Consider the following 23,816-nt stretch of genomic DNA (forward strand, 5'->3'; position numbering starts at 1 on the left):
TTGATGCCAATCTACAAGTAGGCTCCCCCAAGGCTTCAGCTTTTCATTCCTATCCCATCTTGGGAGTTTCCTCCTACATTGTGAGGTTTTACTACGTTTCTCTCTACACAACACCAACCTATCCTCTTAATGTATTAGCAAGTGATTAAGGAATTGGATAAGTATATTTATTAACTTATGTATTAGAAAATAAACATAACTGATATATAACTTTGATTTTATTACCACTAACAAACATTTATGATATACATATAAATTATACCATAAGAGAATAGAATTCAGATCTAACAATACAGTAAACCAGTTTTAAACTCATAGATTGGTTACAACATGATTTCTTTCACACAATGCTTGCCAACAATGTGAATGATTGATTTCTTTTCTCATCTCTCCCTTGTGAAGAGTATCAATATATCCATAACCTCTATTCCCCCCATCGATCCTTCTTCCTCCTTTATATCTTTTGTGAGGAAGGCTCACACCTCTTTACCATGTTTGTCCATTTCAATGGTCACGCCCATGACTACCATTCTTATGATGTTCCCTTCTTCCACACCTTCGAGTTTCCTATTTATGTCTTCTTGATGAAGAGTCACAACCTTTCATTATTACAACTTTTCTATACAGTCACAACCCTTCATCAATCCTTCCCATTCCTATCTTCTTTCGTTATTCCTTAGTCTCCGCTTCCCTTCTTTACTCTTTTTGACTTCTCCCTTTCCATGATAAAATTGTATTCTCCCTTTTACATCTCATTTTTGAGGGAGTCGCATCATTTCATTTCACACCTTATAACAATTTTAAAACAAGTTTCCTCTCATCTTGTAGCAAAACAGATCAAGGCCATCTTTGTAATGATAATGAAACTGATTTGTATTGACCAACATTCACCAATAAGTTCATATCTATGGGTTCCCTCTAGTTATTCAATTATTCTAGATCAACCAAAAGGAGAACCATACATGGAGCATACACTTGAAATATTAAGTATACACATGAATGTATGAGGACATGAAGCATATACACAATACATGCATTCATAGATTCTTTCTTATTGTCTAAGATGATTCATTGGTTCATGTTTACTCTATAGGATCAAGATGGCAGGCTCAATGCTCTCATACTATCTGTAAGTCCCCAACTAGGACTAAACTTGGTATACCCTCAAATTTTGCAACCAGGGTATGGATTGCACATGGAAAGTGCAATTTGTAACATTACCTATTAGAAAAATGCTAATTCTCAATGATTAACACATATCACTATGCATTTAAATTAAGAAATAATCATTGATCTATATACATCCTTAGCCCTAATTTCTTACTTTTCTCCTAATCAATAGCTTTAAGAAGGATGGGGATTTACTGGTTGTACGGTGCTTGACACCAATCTACATGTAGGCTTCCTCAAGGCTTCAGAACCCCATTCTTATCTCATCTTGGGAGTTTCCTCCTACATTTTGAGATTTTAGTTTGCCTCTTCCAACAAAATAACAACCTTTCCTCTTAACATATTAACGACTGATTAAATAATTGGCTAAGAATATATTATTATGCATTACGAATATAACATAATAGATATGAAATTCTGATTTTATTATTATTAATAGACATATATGATATTATGTATATATTAGACCATATATGGGTTCCTTATCAAAATAGAATTCAGATCTAACATTCAGTAAATCAGTACTAATCTCATAGATATGTTACAACAAAATTTTCTATCACACAATGTTTGTCAGCAATGTGAATGATTCATTTCTTTGCTCATCTTCTTCCTTGTGAAGAGTATCAAATATATTTTATAACCTCTTTTCCTCTTAACTGATCCTTCTCCCCCCTTTATATCTCTTGTGAGGAAGGGCCACACCTTTCACCATGTTTTCCCTTTTCAATGGTCACACCCTTTCCACAATTACCAACCTTCAAAAGGTTTACAACCCTCCATCATTGCTGCCCACTTGGAAGTTACTTCCTTCTTTTTCTTGAATTAATCCTTCGTTGATTCCTATGCTCCCTTTATGCAAATTAGAACTGTCTTATATCTCAGAACTGAACTTACTATGATTACCTTCCTTATGAAGATCCCTTCTTCCATGCCTTTGACAAAAGACTTTCCTATTTATATCTTCATGATGGGAGAGTCCCAACCTTTCAAGAGAGCCACAACGCTTTATTAAATTATTTAAAACAACTTTGTGCCCAAGTTAAGTCACTCCCTTGGTGCCAAAATAAAGAACCTTATGAAAATGACTTATATTCACTTTAACCCCCTCTATGTTGTCATATCCCAAAGTCATCTAATATAATTACTATTATTAAAGTTAAACTTGTTTTAAATTTGATAGTTTAACATGAACTAGTAAGCCCTTGATAATTGCCAATATCAACTCATGGGAATAATTCATCCACTTGCTAGATAGAGATATGATCCCAATTGACAACTCCAATGACTTACTGTAAATAGTAAGTATGAGCAAACCATCCAAGTGACTTACTAATAATATAAGTGTGAATCAAAGTGTGATGATCTAGGGAAGACAAACCACAAATAAAATAGGACACTGAACTGAATAATACTGTAATAAGCACCAGAAGGTCAAATAAAGAGCCATAGAACACCCTAAAAAGGCCCCCCTAATCACCACATTAGCCTACTGGGACCACTTATAACAAGCTAATCTTTGAAAATAACTGATGCTTACTAAGGCACACAAATGGGGACATTATAGTCTCGCTTCCCAAAGATTGCTTGCCCTCGAGCAACCTGCTTTTGCATATCAAACCAACTACCACCCTCACCTATATGCCAGTTGAAACACCAAGATACCATACCAATCTCAGAGAAACTACTCTGCCAATCCATTGTGTGTCACTACGATAGAACTGTCATAATTTGCAACAACTTGGGAGGCACCCCATCTATCATGCAAATCCATCTCAGAGAAACTGCTCTGCCAATCCATTGTGTGTCACTACGATAGAACTGTCATAATTTGCAACAACTTGGGAGGCACCCCATCTATCGTGCAAATCCCTGAATCCCAGGTCTATGGATCATAACAGATTTTGAGAGTGGCCGAATAAGTATGCCTGCACAATTCCACGGAAGGGAGTATTTTCAAGCTGTTCACAACACCCTGTAACATTACTACCCGTGGAAGTGTCCTACCTGGATCTCACAACTCTTAAAATTGCTAACTTCCACTGTGCCATTCTGATATGATCATCACCATGCCTAGAGGGGAAGTTTGACTCATCTTGATTCAAAGGACCTGGTGTGTCAATTATATCACTACCTAAATCCCTACATCTGTCAAACATAAGGTGAGGGAAGCATCCCAGAGTGCTAGCTACACAAAACCACTCTCCAACTCCTGTAGATCTCCTATAGATATGATATGATGGATTCCCATTGTAAGTGCAAGATAATACATAACTCCTAGATTGCAGATAGGGAATGGATCAGCAGCCTCCAAATGGAAAATTCGATAATACGATTAACACTTTCAAGGTCATAGGTTCATAAAGTATCAACTCTGTGCCACTCTCTAACAAAGGGGAGATGATGGAAGTCTTCCAAAATCATGTACGACTTCTGTCCTTCGAAAATTATGAAAGTAGTCCATATTCCATGAAGTAGGGAAGCTATCTACCATCAGCTTATGGACTAAAACTCCACCACTTCGGACTGGTATACCAAATGGCAACATGCTTACTAAAATCACAGCCCCCTTAACTGATCCTCTTGGGTGGCACATCAAGATTATATGGAATTAAGAGACTGCCATTGTACATCAAAAAAACAGCTCATACCTTGTTCCCAAGTGTGATGTCATCCTCAATCTCAATCATCTCTCTTTCCCTGAGTGGTTAGATATCAGCAAGTGCTCATACGCAAGACGTCTCCAAGTGAAAATCAAGTGTATGACATGTCACAAACTTTGTCCTATAGCTGCTAGCTGACTCTTCATGTATATGTGTCTCTTCTACCTTCATGCCTTCATCGAAGGACCCTTCCAAGCCCTTCCTTTGTGTCTCCACTTTTCACCATCTTCACATTGCATTGTTTATCATTGATTGTGGCTGACATAGAAGTTTGAAATCCTATTGTGTATAACAAAGAGTGTGATATGCCCAACTTCTGACCAAGCTTACCCATGTCATCTTTTCTTTTCAAGACATCAAAGTATATCTCACCATGTGTGAGGAGATGATCTCTATCTGCAAGTAAGTCTAGATAGTCTGAATTTATTAATACCACAGCCTCCTTGAACTCATGTAAGTTGGCAACAGATGGAACTCCCTCCAAAACCATTATGATTCCCTAAAGCTTTGCACCACAAATCTGCAATCATCTTATGAACCTGATTGAAAATGTTGAGAGCTGCCACGACCATACTTCATTTACCCTTAGTTGACCTTCCATAGGATATAACTTATGAGACTCAATTCCATGCAAAATTTCTTAGTGCACTGTGCCCCCCTTGTTTACATTCTTCTTCTTCGTGCCCTTGTGGTTCAGATTCTTATTCACTTCAGCTTATTTTGCTCGCTACAGTGCTCTACAAATAGCTTTACTTTTCACTTCTCTGACTTACTAATCATGTTGCCTCATTCTTTTGCCCCATATAATTTACTTATTGCTCAAATTTTCTTTTAAAATGCTCTGTGGTTAATAATGATTACTGAATTGATATTTTACAACTAAATACCACAGGTTTCTTCATAAATGTGCTTCATTTTATCTTAATGCACATCATTACTTCCTCCATCACTTCTAGAATCAAAATTTTTCTCCATGATATCACCAAATAAATTTTGTTTGAGAAGCTGCACATATTTTTAATATAATTTCACAGTTTCCTCATTTTGTTTACATTGAGGGTCCCCTTTCACGTATATTTGAGGAGCATAATGTTTTAAAAAATCATGTCATTTGTTTTGTTCTTTTTCCTTGCTTGCAGCTCTGTATCTTTTATATCTGTAAGTACTTATTGCTTGTGATTTTCATGGAGATACCTACCTCATAGAAGATTATTGTAAAAATTATATTACATGAGGAGCTAGATTTTTCACAGGCTGTTACAAGTATACTTCTCATATTTATGCTCTTATTTACTTTACAATTGGATTGCGAATCTGCAGGGTGAAACAGCTGAGTGGGTGACAGTGAAATTCCACCACGTTTCTCCATCCAATGATGATTGGGTTGGAGTGTTCTCTCCAGCAAAATTCAAGTACTTATCTTTTGTTGCAGATAGAAAACATGCAAAGCATAAACCATATATTTCTTGTTCTCATCTGATTATCAATTATTTCTTTTCCATGACCACCTTCTCTGTTCTTTGATATTTACATTTTTCCCTCTCTTAAACCTTGAAAGAAGAAGATATGATGCTATCTAAATGAAAATTAAAGGGTTGTGTTTTCTTTAAAAAATGGTTGGAATTTGTGCATATTGAGTTTGATCTCATTTGATAAATAGAAACTATTCAACTAACAAGCATATCTGGTTAAATATTTCAGTGGCTCTATCTGCTTAAATGATACGAAAGATGAAACCCCATTTCTATGTACTGCACCTATAAAGGTAATAAGCATGTTTACTTTGTATGAATAAAATTATGCATATTTGAGGGAAAACAGTTAATTCCAAAGAAAGTAATTTTGTATAAGATTCATTTTTCATATGGAATCTAAGGAAAGGGAAACTATATATTTTAGAGGGAAAACTGTTCATTTAAAAGAAAGCATTTTTGGATAAAGTGCATCTAGTAAAATTAACATATCATGTGCTTTGCAGTTCCAGTATGCAAACTTTTCAACACACAACTATGTTCACACAGGAAATGGATCTTTGAAACTTCTGTTGATCAATCAACGAGCCGATTTTTCCTTTGCATTATTCTCAGGGGGACTTTCTAATGTGCGAACTTTTTGTATATAATCATTAGTTTAGAATTTCTAGAAATGTTTGCTTTATAATTATTTTCTTCCTTGTAAAGTTTTACATTTTGTGCAACACAGTTTGCTAGTTATCTTAACAGCTATTTTTCAAACTCTGTAATTTGTTTTCTGTATCACTTTTCTATGGCTTACCTTGCTCAAAATGGTATTTATTTAAGGAGAGATTGAACATATTTTGTATTAAGAAAATGAAAATTATTTGTGAGCCCAAGATGCACCCCATTAGAAATAGCAACTTATTTATGCAGGTTTTAGATTGTTTCTACGAGGATAAAATACTGAGAAAGCTAATTCAGATTTCCTATCTTTGGCAATTAATCCCAGTTTTAGTTTGTTTGCAGCCCTATGGACTCTTAGAGAAGACAAAGAGCTTTCTAGGCTTGCTTTATGAAAACAAACATACTGCAGCCTTTAAGAGCTGCTATGCCAAGTTTATGTGGAGCTATTTTCTGTCAACAGCCCACTGTGCCATTCAATTCAGCTATTTAGATATATTCAAAAGAAACACAATGGGTCACACTTTAAAAGAAAGTCTGTAGCAGTCAAACTGAATTATCTAGTATGGTAATTAATATGTTTGAACCATCTTCATAGTAATAAGTATATTTCAGCCTTGAAGACTGCTTTGTGGGACCCCACTCTTGAAAAAGATAAATTGGTATTAGTCTGCCACAATTTTGGGGAGCGTTTCTGACATTGATATCTAATTACCAATTTCTGTTTATTGTTCTACTTACTTGAACACAGTTTGAAAGAAGAATACGTAGGTACTGGAAGATAACAATACAGTATGTAAGTAATATTATTGCTGCTGTTGAATGTTTGGGCTATCATACTTCACATTGGAAACAGCTAGGAATTTTCATTAATTTTCAACTAGCTGCTTTTCTCCTAGTAGGAAGTCACAGCCAATCTGAAGGAAATTGTTGGTTCCTACGATTCATATCAATCAAATCACAGGACTTAATAGGTACATAATTGTTTGTCTGTTATAGATATTTCAATCAGAAGTTACGCATCAGTTATATCGTTTTCTTCTACAACTGGCAACTTCTTCTGGGTATCTGACATCTAATGCAGAATTTTCGCCGACTATTTGAAAAAGTGTCTATTTTTAGAATGCTGAATATCTGGCGGACAGAAGTGCTAGATTGGTTATTGAAGGGAAATAAATTCTTATCTTTCAGATTTTTAATAACTGGAAGGTTTAATGCCATTTAAGAAGCCCCATAGGCATTTGCTATAACTTTTAATTTTTTTATTACTCACATTCTAACACTTTCTGATCCAAGTTCCCAATGTGGTCATGGTGAGAGCATATTGAGATTAGAACAAGATGAAGGAATTTGACGTATGATATTTACAGCATGCCAACCAATTTATAGTTTAGGAAGATTACAGAGTTGATTAAGTTATACTAGTTGATATTGAGTGTGAATTCCCATCAGGACAAATTAGTTGAATGAAAGCAGAATTGCATCGATGCCAAATTGGTGGGTAATTCCCCTGATTTTGATACGTGCATTGCAAGTTGAAAAATGTAGTGTAAATTAAAGAGTGATCTTGGATTAATTGATAGGATCTTTATACTGATAAATTAGAATTCAGCGATAAACTATTTGGAATCTTCAATAATAAAGTAACCACTAGTAGTAAATTGTCTAGTTTACATTGCGGTACGCAAAGCAATTATTTTATTCATCAGTTACATTCAGAATTTTGTTAAACGATTTATCGATCAACTAAAAGAAAGCATTTTGTCAAATTGATGAAACCTAATGCAGGACATGGATTTACCTGATTATGAAAGTCTCGTGATTTTTTTTTCATGATGTAATTTTCTGGAAAGAAGGTTTGAAAAGATGAATATCATCAATTTGTTCACCTTAAAATGGCTGCCAAATAATTGTTAAATTGTAATGGTGTTTCCCTGCAATGAAAAGGTAGTCTCTATAAAATGATGATAAGGTGGCAACAAAGGAAGATTGTAATGCATTCAAACATTTGCCTTGGTACTCCAAATGTAGTGATAGCTTTTTATATGTCTTTCTCTAAACTTTGGTGCAGAAAGTTGGAAGAGAAATATTGCAGAATAGAACTATCTTTAAACTTTGTAGAGTTGTATGGTGTTTCCTTATCAGATGATATCAGAACTTGTCCACTCAAAAGGGTCTGAAACCTTGTTGAACAATATGCAATATTACTAGGTGATGGGAATTCTCGACTCTAGAAATGGGTACCAATATTGATGTTGGGTGGATATTTTGCAACTGACAGTTTTGGGTACAATTGCAAAACAATGGTTCCAGCCATAGTGTGTATTGTAGTCTCTCCTACTTCTAAGGGAAGGTTCCCCCTTCTTATTGCTACTAAAATCAACTAAACACTTAATTATTTCTATTTTCACTAAGCTAAAATGGGGTGGGACATTCATCATATTCTCTTATTTCAGAATAGATGTTAACTTTATAAGACAATCTTTAATCAATAGTGTATTTCACTTGCAAAATATTAGTTGAAGCAATAATACTGATAAACAAAAGATTAGATGTATGAATACCTTTCAATGTACCCACAAAATTCAGTATCTTTCCAGGACTCCTTTGTTAATTCAATAACAAAGATAAAACATATGCGTGGCTCAAAGTCTCGTATTGTAATTTCACCCTACAACACAAACACAAAAAATTAGAGAAACAAAAAGTCTACGATTTTCCAAGAGTGATGATAGAGGATAAGAGTAAAGAGTTTTTCATAACACTTTATGCCCTAAGATAACTAGTAGGAGACATCAATTTTTGGTTGGGAGACTTTGGAATTAGTGGCCAAAAGAACCCTAATTGTTGAGACTTTTTTTGGCGACATCTTTGGTACCAAAGACACGTCTCTATCTCCAAGATGCATCTCAGGGGGCAGGAAATGACTCTCCTAGTAACTATGACTTTATGACAGGACTTTAAAACAATTTAGTAGATTAGGCTTACCATAGGACATAATACACCCAAAACATTAATAGTACAACGACAATCTTGAAGAGTGAGACTAGTTAAGGTTTGAAAGATGTGGCTTGTTTGTGCTAAAAAGAAAGTTGCGATTACAAGACAAATAAAAGTTGCAACATCCAAAACAAAATGCTGTTTAAACATTACTTTATAAGACTAAGACACTGTAGTTGTGTCTCTTTCATTTAGAAAAAGGTGGGTGGCTGATACCGAAAAGGTGTGATCATCATTATCAAACATAGAAGCAAAATTTGCAAATATTGGCAAGGCTGGAAATAATCAGAGGCACAACCAAACTGCTTAGAAATATATATTGATTTTTTAGTTATCACCAAATCAATTACACAAGTATTGGAAAGATATACTCTATAACTTACAATTAGCTCAAAACTGAACCATGATAGAGATATTACTAAAAACTAGAAATAAACATTCAAACTTCCATGTCAGAACTTTGGGGGTCTCAATACAAGTAGAGACTATATTGAAAGGGTAAAAATTCTAGCATTAATCTCATTCATTTAATGCATTAGAGCATAGGATGCCAAGGATACTAGATAATAATAGGAGAATACAAAAGATAGGCCTAGAAACATTGATAAAGCTTCCCCAATTGATACCTATATGCAACAATGAAATACAAAGCCACAACCTGTTTATTTGGAGTTTTGAATATCTATATGATTGTTTTGAGGATGCTCATTGTGTGCAGCAAAAGGAGGGTCATCAACAAACCTTCAAGAATATCTACTCTTTGTTATCAATAATAGGGAGCATCTGTGTAACTTAACAAAATGTTAATTAAGATGTTTATTTTTGTTGTTGTAACATTCACATAGCATTGTTATATGTCAATTCTATTTGCAAAACTTAGATCAAATATTATCCATTTGTACTTGTCCTTGGGATATTAACATTTAAGGTTCAGAAGTGATGTTAGCTTTGTATGGAATGTTTTTAATTGGTAATTGTTTTCCTTTTACTCAGATGCTTTTAAGTTCCATGTTTTATTCAGGTGCTTTAAAGTTCCATGTTTTCTGACTCTTTCCTTACCTTCCGTAGCTTAATCGAGAGGAAAATATAAGTTTGAACCATTTATTAAAAGGAAGTAAATGGTCTCATTATTTTTGACTAAGCTGTCTTTAGTTTTGTTGATATAGAGGATAAACTTAGATCAGATTGTAAAAAATTGTGGTACTTTTAGTGCATTCAACTCACAGATTTGATACATTTTTCTCTGAACAGCCAATGTTGTTGGCAATCTCAAATACCATCAGCTTTTTGCATCCAAAAGCTCCAGTTTATCCACGTCTTGCTCAAGGAAAAAGCTGGAATGAAGTAAGATCTTGTATTTATTACAATATAGAGTTAGTAAAGGCTTCTTATTACTTTGTCTTGTACTGCAATTTCTCTTTCAGAAATTATTGGATCTCTTTTCCCTTTTTTCTTTTCATTTTTTCCGAAGTTATATTTTTTGTTTTAGAGTTTTTGCAGGCTGATGTTTGTTTTCTCTATGGCTTAATTATCCATCTGATAGACTGGAAAAAATAATAAAATTGTGAAATATACTATGGACCCCATTCAAAGAACTGTAGCCTATATTTAGTATTGAAGCTTTCAATTTTAATGTCATAATAATATAAAAGTCTGAATTCGATTTTTTTCAGATTCATTTCCAATAACGGTACATTGATCTATCATATTTATTGCATAGAATTTGAGAAAGTTGATAAATATCTCACAAAAGGTACTAGCATAAGAATTAAGCTTTAAATTTTTTTTACAAAACAGTCACAACCATATTAGAAATTTTATAATATTTCTTTAATGGTCATCTTAGTTAGTCTTTAATTCATTTAGTAGTTTCTATTCCCACCTTTAGTTCATGATTGTTTCTTTTAGAAACGTCGTTTTTGTAAATCTGAATAAGGAGCTTTCATCTCCTTTGTTTATTACAACTACAACAACTATAGCAACATTGATTTACCATAGCATGGTATCAGAGCAAGTCAATGGGATTTCATAAAATTTAGCGATTTTTATAAAGAAAAATGAAGCCTCTTGTGATCTAGGAATTTTTCTAGACATTGTTTTTCAATTTTAAAAATAAAAATTGTTAGGAGGTATTTTATGCAATTTGTGGTTTGTCTTCGAAAATTTTTGCTGAAAATCGCAAGCTTATTTGAGAGTTTTGACTACGTGATTTCTTTGTCTGGGCAAAATCTAAGTTACTGATGTTGGTTTTGATGCTGATGTGGGTGTGAGGTGTTGATGCGCAGATGTGTAGATTTTTTTTTGGGCGGGGGGGGGGGGGCGCAATTTTGGATGAGTTCTGGTGCGTCCATATATAAATATATATATTTTAAATACATACACACACACACACACATGTATATGTATGCAAAGAAATGCAAGAAATATATAAAAATAAACCATTCCATAGCATGATACTTCACCATTGATACTTCAAATTGAAATGACAATAATTTTGAATTAGTAAATTACTAAAGTTCAAGATTTTGTAGTATCCATTACCCAAACTGATTGAATTTAGCTCAAGGAATATTGTCAAACACTTGTATGTTGCTTCTCTATGCTAAGAAATTTAGAATGTTTGCAAATGATATTACAATGCCTCTTACAATAAACTAATATGCAAGTGCAATTCTTTTGGTATTTTCAATGCATATACATGGAAACTAGATATGAAATGCATATCTACAGCCAACTGTCATTCTGACAAACAATTGACATACAACTATTATGCTGATCATATATGCTATTAGATGGACATTTCGTCAAACAAATGGTATGCAACATGTATCTCCTTTAGTGAATTCATTCTCATGGGCTTACAATAATGACTACAGTAATGCCAAAATCTGATTCTAAATTATCATAGCAAAATCATATGCTTAAAAATCACAATGCTAACTACTGATAGTTGCAAGAGGAACCTGATAATAGTGATGCCCAAGAATGGAAATGAATCAAACATAAATATTGTAGTGCGGCATCGTGCATGCATACTGTAATAGCCAAAATGTATTCTCCAATTTAAGCACAATTAGAACTCCAGAATGAAGCTCTCCCAAATGCCAAATTCAGTGGATATTTCACCACCTCAAATGGCTGCAACACGGAAGAGTTGACGTTCTCCAATGGCTGACTGAAATCAGAAACCTTAGTTTCTTCTCCCAAGTTTATATCAAATGCAATTCACAATAATCGGATGATAAACAATGAAGCTCTCACCTCTATTTATTCTTTTCCTTCACCCTTCTAGAAGGAAATAAAATATTATTTAATTGCATTCTCTAGAAGCTTCCCCCTTTCCAATGCAACAATTAGTTGTATTTCTAGAAAATGCACTCTCTAGAAACTTCTCCCTTGCAATACAATTATTAATTGTGCTTCTAGAAAATTAAATTAATTAAATATGAAGTCACCTTTTTATTTTAATTATTTTAATGACTTTATTAGCCTTTGGAGAATGTAAAGGCTAAGAACTCCACTGAGATGCTAAAAAGATGGTGACATTACAGATTCTAATGCAATTCAAATTACAAAATCAAAACATAGTTCATGGTTCAATGTTGATCAATCAAGAGTCAAGGCTCAAGATACACAAATCAAATTTAGTCAATCAGAATCATAAAGATTCTCAAACAAATTCACATTCTCATCATCTCCTTCTATTGCAAGACTTGCAAAGTCATTTAAACCAAACATGGTTCCAATTGTGCTAGATGCACGTGCCATGATGTTATCAACATCATCATCCATCATCACAGTAAGATCTTGAAGTGTTGCTTCCAAGTTTGCACATTTAGGGGTTGCATCCCAAAGCTTGGTTGACCCTTCCTTGTATCCATCCTCCTTACATGACAAAATATGCAAGTTGTTATGTATATAAACCAAGTCCTTAGCTTTCTTTGAGCCCAACTAGTTGTGCTTCACTAAATTGATATAGGTGTATGTACTCCAATTCCGTTCAGCAACCGGAGAACTTGCAACCTAGATAGTGTTCATAAAATTAAACATACAAATGAAAAGAAAATTAAAGAATGTTAAACACTAAATTGTAGAATACAACTATTAAATAAAAACTGACTTGTGAGAGGATTTGATTGCAAGAGGTTGTAGATTCTTGAATGATTTACCATACATGTAGATTCCTGAATGATTGACCATACATGTACCACCATGTGATAGCTCCCATGTCATTTTGGTCCTTTATTGCATATGGAGAAAGTTTTGTTTCTGAAGCAAATAAGCCAAATTCTAGCCTCACCGTTTTGTGCATTTCATCATCTAGGAAGAGTCTAGCAAATGCAGTGTAGCACCCAATAGCAACTTTTTCATCTATATATGGTGCAACTCTATCCGACATATCAAGTATTTCCTGGCTATAGTACCTTGGAGATAAGGCATATGCAAGGAGGTGTAATGGGGTAGTCATCTTCTCCCAACAATGAAGAATAATTTCCTCCACCTTATTGCACAAGACTTCACATTTTGTGGGGTTAGTCTCAAGTGCTTGTATGGAAAGCTTTACCTTTTCTACCATGGTGTCCATGCCATTGCACACATCCCCCAAGCAAGGTGCATCTGTATCAACAAAGCATAGCATAGTTGTGATAGGCTTAGTGAAATCCAATACAAATTGCACACATGCTCACCAATGCTCATTTGAGACCATACCCCTGACCTTCAAGGCTCTCTCTGAATTTGAAGCCTTCCATTCACCCCATTGGTTACAAATGATAATTTGGCTCAATGTCGTTCGCACCTTGAGGAGTCATCTCATAACAACAATATGAGATGCAAATCTAGTCTCAACAACCTAAGCAAGTTGACAATATGACAACAAATATAAAGGAAAATTATAAACAAGTAAAAATTTGATAATTGAACATGAATATAAAACTTATTCAAACTAAATAAATAAATGAAACTAACTAATTGCAATTTTAAATTTACCTTCAACAACTCCAACTTGGAAAATGATCTGAATGTGCTTTGTGACATGTGGTGGTTTGTCACAAACATTTGTATCTCCTCTCCCTCTTGGTATATTTGCTTCACCCAATCTATTTGGGTGCTGATTTGTTGCATGACCAAGTTGAGAGAGTGTATAGTGCATGTGTCCAAAAAATATGGTCGTACTGAGACTCAACCAAAGCACTTGCACCCCTATAATTCTCGGTATTGCCTATGACCACCTAGACCACATTCTCACTGTCCACCATCTCTATTGCCTCAATGAGAATTCTAGAAATGTATCGTGAATCATTAACTTGTCCTTCACAATCAATTTCCCTCAAAAACATTGCCCCTTTGGGGGACATTGCAATCACATTAATCAATGGTTGGTTTCTTGTGTCTTTCCATCTATCAGACACAGTAGTTATACTGGAAGTTTTCCAAGAAGTCCTAATTGGTTTAAGAGTTTTGACTATAGAAATCTTTTCTTTTTGCAAAATAGTATGCACCTTTTCAAACCTAGGGCTAGTGTAATCCGCTGGCGCTTAAAGGATGGGTATGACCATTTCCTTCCAATATGATGATCTTACCAAATTGAAAGGAAGGCCATTGGCATAAAGGCAACGTGCAATTGCTTCATCAACAGACTCTCTTGCCTCCATTTTGACTGCTTGATCCAACGAACCTCTTTTACGGGTAATAACTTCTACTTCTTCACCTTCCTCTACCATTTCCAAGAATGAATGTTGGGAGGATGCAACATGATTGGTGGGCACATTCACTTTGCTCTGTGGATGAAGGTTTATACAAACTTGTTTTTTATTTTCTCACTGAACAATCAACAAGTTCTCGTTCTTTTATAAATCCGGCTAATTGTGCATCACTCATCATTTTTTCATCTTTTGCTTCCTTTGCACAATGCTATTCCTTTACCAGTAGGGCCCATAAAATGAGCTTTGACCCAAAAATATGAGTTGTTGAATAGTTTACTATGACATACATTGTATTTCCAAATGTATGACCCACCTCCTAAAACCTGTGATAATCTTGCAGTGCGTCTCCATAATGGAGATGCTACATCAATACTGAAGTTATCACTTTGTTCACCTTGCCTTGCTGCTGAACTTTGACTATCACTAGTGGTCATTCTTGCACAATACAAACTATGAATCTAATAACAAAAAAAAATTAGAAATATTTAAATAAACTATGAACATCAAATATACAAGTGCAAATATACGATACAAAAATACTTTAAAAATATAGCTAAACTTGTTCCTTAATTTCTTTTTAAAAAAAAGGAAAAAACTTGAAAAAATTCTTCCACAACTTGAAGAATTATGAATTCATGAACATTTCAAAAAAAATCACTAAAAAAGCTCATGAAATGGATCAAATGATTACCTTAGATGCTTAGACATCCTTTGTAGAAGTTATTTGACACCCTATGAATGATCCTCTTTAAAAATAATGACCTTGCTTTCAAAAAGAAAAAATGGAAACCAAATGAGAAGAATGAGCAATTAATGGCCTCTTTTAGGGCCGTTTTAGGGATCTAGGGCAAAAAAAGAAAAAATTTAATAAAAAATTTAATTAAACATGTTTTTGAAGTCATTTAAGTGACTAAGCACTCAAAAAGTATGGATGCTCTCCAGATGCGCCTGAATGTTCTTTGGATTCTCTCCAAAATGCTCCCAAACACATCCCACACACATCCGCAGGCAGAGAAAGCGCTTCTTGCCAACATCTGTGCAACATCCTTAAGCATCCACACATCTTGATGCATTTGCATCCACATCCAGCAAAATCCTGGGCGCATCAGTATCTTAGCACAAAAGTTTTTGATTTTCGAAGATTGAATGTATTTGCTTGTGAGTTACATGTACTTGAACGTGTTGTTTTACCATGCGACGTCTCATGTTTTTCTGCACGAAGGTTTCTTTGATGGGTTTTCATAATTTTTTCCCCTTAATAAATTATCTTTTGAGTTTATAACTTTTTCCTAAAAAACAAAGCTTTGTATTCTTTGATCCGTGTCTTAGATTCTATTGTTTGTGTTGAAATAGCTTCGTTCAGATAAATTGGATGACAATATAATCTATCTTGATCTACACATAACATATATGCATATATAGTATTTACCAATATAATCTATCGATCTATCAATACAAATTTATTCCTTGACATTTCATGTTCATTTATTCATCAAGCCATGATCATGATCGGCTTTTTTACATATATGTAATCAGATCAAAGTTTGGTTAGATTCCCTTGGAGATCGACATCCTTGTGTAGAGGTTTGATTAAGTTCAGACTAATCATAATTGACACTGGTTGGTAATCTGTTAGTTTGTTTAAACAAATCGTTGTTAGGGAAGTGACATGTCTTGAGTGGACATGTCTCCTCTTTGGTCTATTTAAACCATATATATGCTCATACTCGGCCTGGTAAGAGAGCATCGAAATTCATTTATGCTGCCTTCACCATGAGTTCTGAAATTACACCTTGATATTCAGTATTTATAAATATTGAATATATATCACATACAATTGAAACTTATCAAGACTATCATATTCTAATAAAAATCTGCAAACAATAAATCAGAGATAAGAAATCATTCAAATCTGATATAAATCTAATTTACATTCACAGCTTGGTTTTGATTGATTTTCACCTAAAAAATCATGTTGGCTTTTAATCAATTTTCCACCTCAAAAATTGTGTTGGGTTTTCGTCGATTTGTCTCATAAATAATTGTGTTTTTTGCAGTCTATTTGGGCTGCCATGCTCATTTGCAAAATTTGGAGGGTTTGTCGTTTTTTTCTCAAAATGGTGCTAGTTCTCAAAACTTGTCTCTATCTCCAGGGAAGAGCAGCTCTGTTATAGTTTTGTGATGATTTTTGGTCAGATGTTTTTCTAATTCTAGGAGGGTTAGTGGCAGACTCATCTCAGTGGCAGAGTCAATGGCAGGCTTTTGTCTCTTTTTGCAAAGCTTTCCGAAGAAGGGGACACCCTTCACTATTCGCTTTTGGACAGATTCTAGATTCTTGGTAATTACATTTTGCAGATCTAGAGAGGGTATCGGCAGCAGCAAAAAGACAATAGTTAAACAATGACTATTAAAGGAGGGTATTAGAACATTATAACGTTTCTTTAATGGTCATTTTAGTTAGTCCTTAGTTTATTTAGTAGTTTATATATCTACCTTTAGTTCACGATCGTTTCTTTTAGAAACATCGTCTTTGTAAATCTATATAAGGAACTTTCATCTCCTTCGTTTAATACAACTGCAAAACTATAGCAACATCGATTTACCATAACAAACCACTATGAAATTTTGAAGCTTTCTGAATTGTGGACACATTTTTTATTTTTCTTAAAAAGGCAAAACTTTGTATTAAAAAAACTGAGCAGATTACAGTTTGTGGGTGCCTGAAAGGAAAACAATAGATATTCCATTATTTTCTACATACAATTCAGAATCACATGGAAGTCTTGAGTTCTAGATTGTGAGAATCCTTCCTCTCAAGTCACTTATGATAGAGATAACTATTACCACCAATATTAAACTTTCTGGAAGGACTGTAAAGACCATGAATAGGTACAAGAACATCTCCTTAAGACTTTTTTTCAATGATAAAATATTGTATTTAAAAAAATCAGCAGACTAATGTTTGCAACTGCTCCAAAGGAAAAAATTCATGCATTCAGTGCGTTTTTTCATATATTTCAGAATTAAACTGATCATTGATGTCTTGGATTCTTGATTGAGAGAGTCCTTCTTAGTCCACTTGTAATAGATATCACTACCTACAATTATATTATTGAAATTGGTAAAAGGACTGAAAGGAAAATGATTTACGAAGAGCTACACAGAAATTTCTCATTATATTCTTATTATTGCTATAGCACTTTTACAATTTCCATTTATCTGGCTGCCCCATTGAGATATTGGGTTTGGGATGATCAAAATACAGACAAAAAAGCAAATTTAAAACTGCTTACAAAGTTATATATATTACTTGAATGGTCAATCCTATGTATGGACAAGAGGAGGTGATGCCATTGTTGGAGCAAGCTTTGGCAGGATGAATTAAAATCAGTTGAGGTTCACATAGGGGTTTGTGTCATGCGAAGCTCCTCACTCTTGTTGGAGCTGAAAATGTACTAGAGGCCAGCTCTGCCAGCTCCTGTAAGTTTGGAACATCTCACAGTTCTTGCATTCTATAAGGAAATTATTAATAGCTTTAAATGTTTGATCATGCTGCTCAATAACAGTGCTCTTACAATCAATTTAAGTAGTCATTGTATCAATTCACACGTTTTGAACCAATAGATCTAATATTTATCAAATACTATATTTATTATTTATAATATTAATATTATATATTTGATCATATACTTGTATTATTATTATTTGATCTTTATCATATTAATAAATTATCACAATAGTGCATATTATACATAATTATATAATATATTATCCTAATATAAATAAAGAACAAAATATAATATAAAATACCTTTTTAAGCAATTGACAATGCCCAAAAATGACATGATAAAATAAGTAATTAATTAGAGGAATACACATTATTCAATATTAATGAAAATAAGATTTTATGAGTACGTTTCCATTTAATTTTACAACAAATAATTTAAGAGTTTTAGCTCTGTAACATTATCAAACTATGGACTGCATAATCAATATAGTTATCAAAACCAGCATCAAAGGATGTGATGACAATCAACAACAGTCGACCATTGACTAGGTATATAAGTCACAACATTTAAGGGATATCGCTGACAAGGATTATGTAGAGACACACGAATGGGTCTGCAAGGAGCAAGGATACAATCAAAATAATGAATGAAAATACTTCCACAGCTCAGTGAAGAGGATGCTTATAGTACTAGGAGTTGAAATATGAATGAGGACTGAATCATTGTAGAATTCTTACTCAACATCGACAAATCCTAATCACACTGGTAATAGTAACAAACATTGAGAATAACAAATGGATCGACACAAATTATTCAAGATGCCTCAGAAGTAATAGGCACCAATTTAACAACATTAAGTATCAATTTAAACTAGTCATCAACAAATGAGAGAGTTTGAATAATATATATAATTCATATATATATATATAATTCCATCATTTGAGTGAGGGTACAGAATGGAAGATGGACAGTCAGCATCCTACAATCACAGGATCGAACATTGTTTTCTTTACTCATTGTTGGTGAAAAGCGTATAAGATATACAGGAGATTAATAACTATAATCAGAGTTTATAAATATACAAAAATAAGATATAGAGATCAAACTGAAAAGATTGCTGCATATATGCCCATCTTCGTACACCCACATACGGCTACTACAGCGGCAGAGAATACATACCTTTTGGGTACTCACTATTATTATTTACAACACATAAATATTTGGTAGAAGGATTCAAGTTCCCTTGTGTGATTACAAAGGCATAGATTCATCCACTTCAATAGACACATACATCTCATATGCAACTGTTATAGATAGAACAATAAATGAGTTAATTATCTCATTCAGTCGACTAGAACTGATGGAAAGCATGAGCTCGGGAAAATAAGTCAAAAGGGTTTGAAGAATCATAGCAGCAAAAATTTGATTTCCAGCAGATAAAGGTTAATAGTACTTAGAAGAATAGCATCACAAGTTGAATGAATGAGGGACTCATTATTTAAATCCAATCAACACTGAATAACCAAAATCAACAATAGATCTTGTTGACATTATAAATATTATAGTGAGAAGAAACAAAAGTGCATCAGACATAACAAGCAGCTCAAGGAGTGTTCCATACATTCAATATACTTTGGATAGTCACATTGATGTTGATCTTGCATAATCTAAGAATTTGTATAAGGAGGAGAGACTGAATCAGAATTCATTACATTTTTGTATTGTGTTCATTTCATACATTTGATGAGAATACAATTTCTTGCATAAACTTAAGGCAATTAGCTTTATTTGCAAGTGTTTAGAAAACGAAATCATTTGCAATTGAGAGGAATCATTCTCAAATCTTATAAGATCAGAAAGGGAACATTACAAATGGTCAAACTAAATCTTTGAGGATATCATTGTCTTTCACTATAGATGTAATTTATTTATCTTGAGAAGATCGTAAATTTTACCATACAATTGAAATAGTAAAAACAAAAACAAGTAAATCATTAGTTTCAAGTACAATTACAAGTCCGAATAACTAAGATTTTAATAACTAAGTTCCATCTTTTAATAGACTTTGTTAAAAAATTTGAGCTCTGTTGAAGACTTTTGTATTAGTGTATGGAAGATTTCATATTTTAAGGACCCACAGAGTTACTTGCAGACTTGTGAGTATTTGTGAGACAGGGCTTTGTCAATTTCTTGCAGGAAATCAGACTGCCAAGTTTTTTCAAATTCGTATGGAGTACAATTGAGAAAATCTCTAACTAGTAGAAAAAAATCTATTTTGTTTTTCAAATTTGTCTTTTGAAACATTTTTTAGTTGTTGATTTGAATGATCTTTCAAGAACTTTCCCAGCAATGTAAAATTGTCATTTTTTATTTTGCATGTAATTTAAGTTCATTTTATGAATAGGAATGTTTTTATAATGTGCTATTTTTTTCCTGACCATGGAGTCCAAGTCAATGGCCTGCCAATTTTGTCTGAGTCGGTCTTTGAAATGTGAATGACTTGATAAACTAATTCATATTACTGTATGGAATGCATTTGTCTGAAGTTTTTGAGTTAATATCATTTGGGACTCAATCAAAACTTACAAGTTAGATCGGCAACAAAGGTTTCTACTCAAGATAACCTGCAAAAGATAAATCTTAATATCCATATAAGAGTTTAAAAATGACCAAGGGGCTTATAAATAAAGGACAATTAAGTGGATATCATGTGCTTTAATTGTACCATAGGACAGTATCTTTATTGTAGCAAGATGTACATGCAAAAAAGCATCTATATGGGTTTATGGTGTGGTTTTGTGTATATTGTAATTAGCAAAAGTATTTATATTCTTTGGACTTGACTGTACAGTTCTCTGTTCTGTACTTGAATAACTTGGAAGCCAAATTTGTGCTCTGAATATACAGATGACAGTTACATGGACCAGTGGTTATGGGATTCAGGAAGCAATGGCGGTTGTTCACTGGGGTCCTGAGGGAGAAGAGTCAACATCTTTGTCTCCTGCTGTGACATTGACATTTAATCGGAGGAGCATGTGTGGTACTCATATTCACTGTCTTTGGCTCTGTTTTGAATACTTTTACTGTAGAACAATAAGAACGCAAAACAGAAATAAGTTGCACTACAAACTTGTGATTCGTCACAGTAAATTAAAAAGGTGCAATCTTTAAAGTTATCTTGATCAAAATATTAATTCAATATATGCTCACCCTTCCTTGACTATATTTCTATAAGGGACAATTGACTACTAATCCCAAATTATATGAAATTTCTTTAATTCAAAATCTTTATTATCTTTTAAAAATATATGTTATGAATGTAAATGATGTAATAGTCAATATGGCATTGATACTATTACTATCCCAAGAATAAGGCCACTGCTACATAGTTTATTTTATTGATTTGTCTTATGTAAGAATGATCTTCAATCAGTATATCTATACTCTTCAAAAGCTTAATATGAATTGCATTTTTCTTATTTATCTTGCTGGATGTTAATGCTCCACTATTGATCAGCTTGACGACTTGTCAAATATATGTTTTATCAAATGGTAATATCTCTCAATAATGGTCAAATTGCACCTGAATAAAGGTCTGCTACTCTATGAATTTACAGTCTGATTTTTACCCTTCCCATTATCCAGAATGTTCTTGTATGTTCCTGATTAATTTCCTTCTAATAATGTAATGAAAGCTGTGAGTCTGACATGAAATTGCCCATTCAGATATAATAATCTAATTGGGAATTAGTCTCTACAAATTTGAATCCAATGTCAGATATCTACGGATTCTGTTCTTTATGTTATTTCCACTTAGATCTGTACATGCCCCTTTCAATCTGCTCTATACATGTATATGTTTCTTCCCACTTGATACTCTAACATACACCTCGATTATCTTCAAGAAGCTACTGCTCGTGTACGGGATGGAATAAAATAAGAAAAGAGATCGACTTCCATTCAAGGCTCTTATTCTCAACTCTTATGCGCTCATTGCTTGCTGACATGTGAAATGGTGGTATGAGTGTCAATTTCCAGTATCATTATATCTTCCACGTATCTTTCTTATATTCTCCCCTCTGTCCTATCTCCCTTTGTATAATATTGTCAGTCTTTCCAATTGCTACTATCAAGCCGCTGCCCAGTTCATGTTTCTCCCTCCATGATTGCATTGCAATTATGAACGTTGATATGTACACTGCACTAGTGGTCTGATGTGGCCTTCTGTTAATGGTGTTCGTCTCTGCTTTCTATTTCCTTTTCTTTTTGTCTACTCTTATTTTTGTTTCTTTTTTATTACTCCCCCAGTTTGGATTGATGCTGATTGTATCAGATATTGTTCCCTGCAAGAGGGGATATCTCATAACATTTCATTCATGGTATGATTTCCTGAATATGTATTCTCAGTATCGATTGTATATTGAAAAATACTTGTTGATATCTCTGTAGATCTCCTTTTTATTCGGTCTGTGATTCCTTTGTTTATTTGGTTCGCGATCTCTCTTTGTCTCTGATGGTGATATAGACCTTTGTCAACATTTGATGTCTGATTTTTTTTGTACATCTATTATTCTACCTTTTTTGCTGTCTGCAAAGGATTGATCACATTGATTGCTCTATCAGATACTTCTTTGGTATGTACGAAGTGTCACCCCCCTGTAGCATTGCAGTTGATAAATAGGTGAATGATGTTAGGATTCCCAAACACTAGTTATTTATTAATTGTCTGCTAAGCCTCTCAAATCAGAATCTATGCTTTCTTTTATTCATTTTTCTTCCTAATATATCTGTATAAGGTAAAGGTTCTGACTATTCATAATTTTATATTTAGCATATATTTAGATTTTAATTATAATATGTATTTAAGATAGGTTGGTTAGATTAATTATTAAATTCATATAATCACACATTTATATGGAATCATATTAATGTTATATACTTACGTTAAAACTATATTTATAATAATGATATATTATCATAACTATAATAATAGATTTGTTATTATATATTTATTTAACAATTCATCTATATTGCATTACCGTTATATATCAATCGATATAATTATATATATTAATTTGATAAAAATAATATACTTAAATATTATGTAACTTTGTATAGCAGCATCATTATAGCAGCCACGGACAGAGTTTCATTCAACCCAAACTTCCTCCACATCCCGGACATGAGCAATGCCAAGGACAGACTGTAATGATGATAAAAAATGCATTCTTAGCGCCTGCAATATCAGAAATGATGGCACTTATCTACTGGTGATGTTGACGCCATTCTAATGCCCAGAATGCAAGAGAATTCCCATGCTACAGCAGACACTTGACGCCAAGTTGAGGATGTGAAACAGTATGGTGATGATGCCAATGTTGGCATTCAACATCAGCTCCAAAGGAAAACGCCCAGGCATCATTATAGCAGCCACGGACAGAGTTTCATTCAGCCCAAACTTCCTCCACATCCCAGACACGAGCAATGCCAAGGCCAGACTGTAATTATGATTAAAAAAACGCACTCTTGGCACCTACAATATCAGAAATGATGGCACTTATCTACTGGTGATGGAGACACCACTCTAATGCCCAGAATGCAAGAGAATTCCCATGCTACAGCAGACACTTG

The 23,816-nt window shown here is 33.7% G+C and overlaps 1 protein-coding gene across 2 annotated transcripts in view; it reads left to right on the forward strand.

Moving 5' to 3' along the window:
• LOC149579410 (putative inactive purple acid phosphatase 1) overlaps positions 1-23,816 on the forward strand; it is an 83,064-nt gene that overhangs the window by 8,223 nt on the left and 51,025 nt on the right. For both annotated transcript variants that reach the window (XM_089832553.1, XM_089832560.1), the window contains 5 exons: positions 5,154-5,245; positions 5,535-5,598; positions 5,812-5,934; positions 10,223-10,315; positions 21,093-21,225. In XM_089832553.1, the coding sequence (XP_089688679.1) occupies positions 5,154-5,245; positions 5,535-5,598; positions 5,812-5,934; positions 10,223-10,315; positions 21,093-21,225 (505 nt within the window). The remainder of the gene's footprint in view (positions 1-5,153; positions 5,246-5,534; positions 5,599-5,811; positions 5,935-10,222; positions 10,316-21,092; positions 21,226-23,816) is intronic.

This window comes from Cupressus sempervirens, chromosome 1, assembly GCF_028749045.1.
Source record: "Cupressus sempervirens isolate cs-2001-9-10 chromosome 1, ASM2874904v1, whole genome shotgun sequence".
NCBI classification, from domain to species: Eukaryota; Viridiplantae; Streptophyta; class Pinopsida; order Cupressales; family Cupressaceae; genus Cupressus; species Cupressus sempervirens.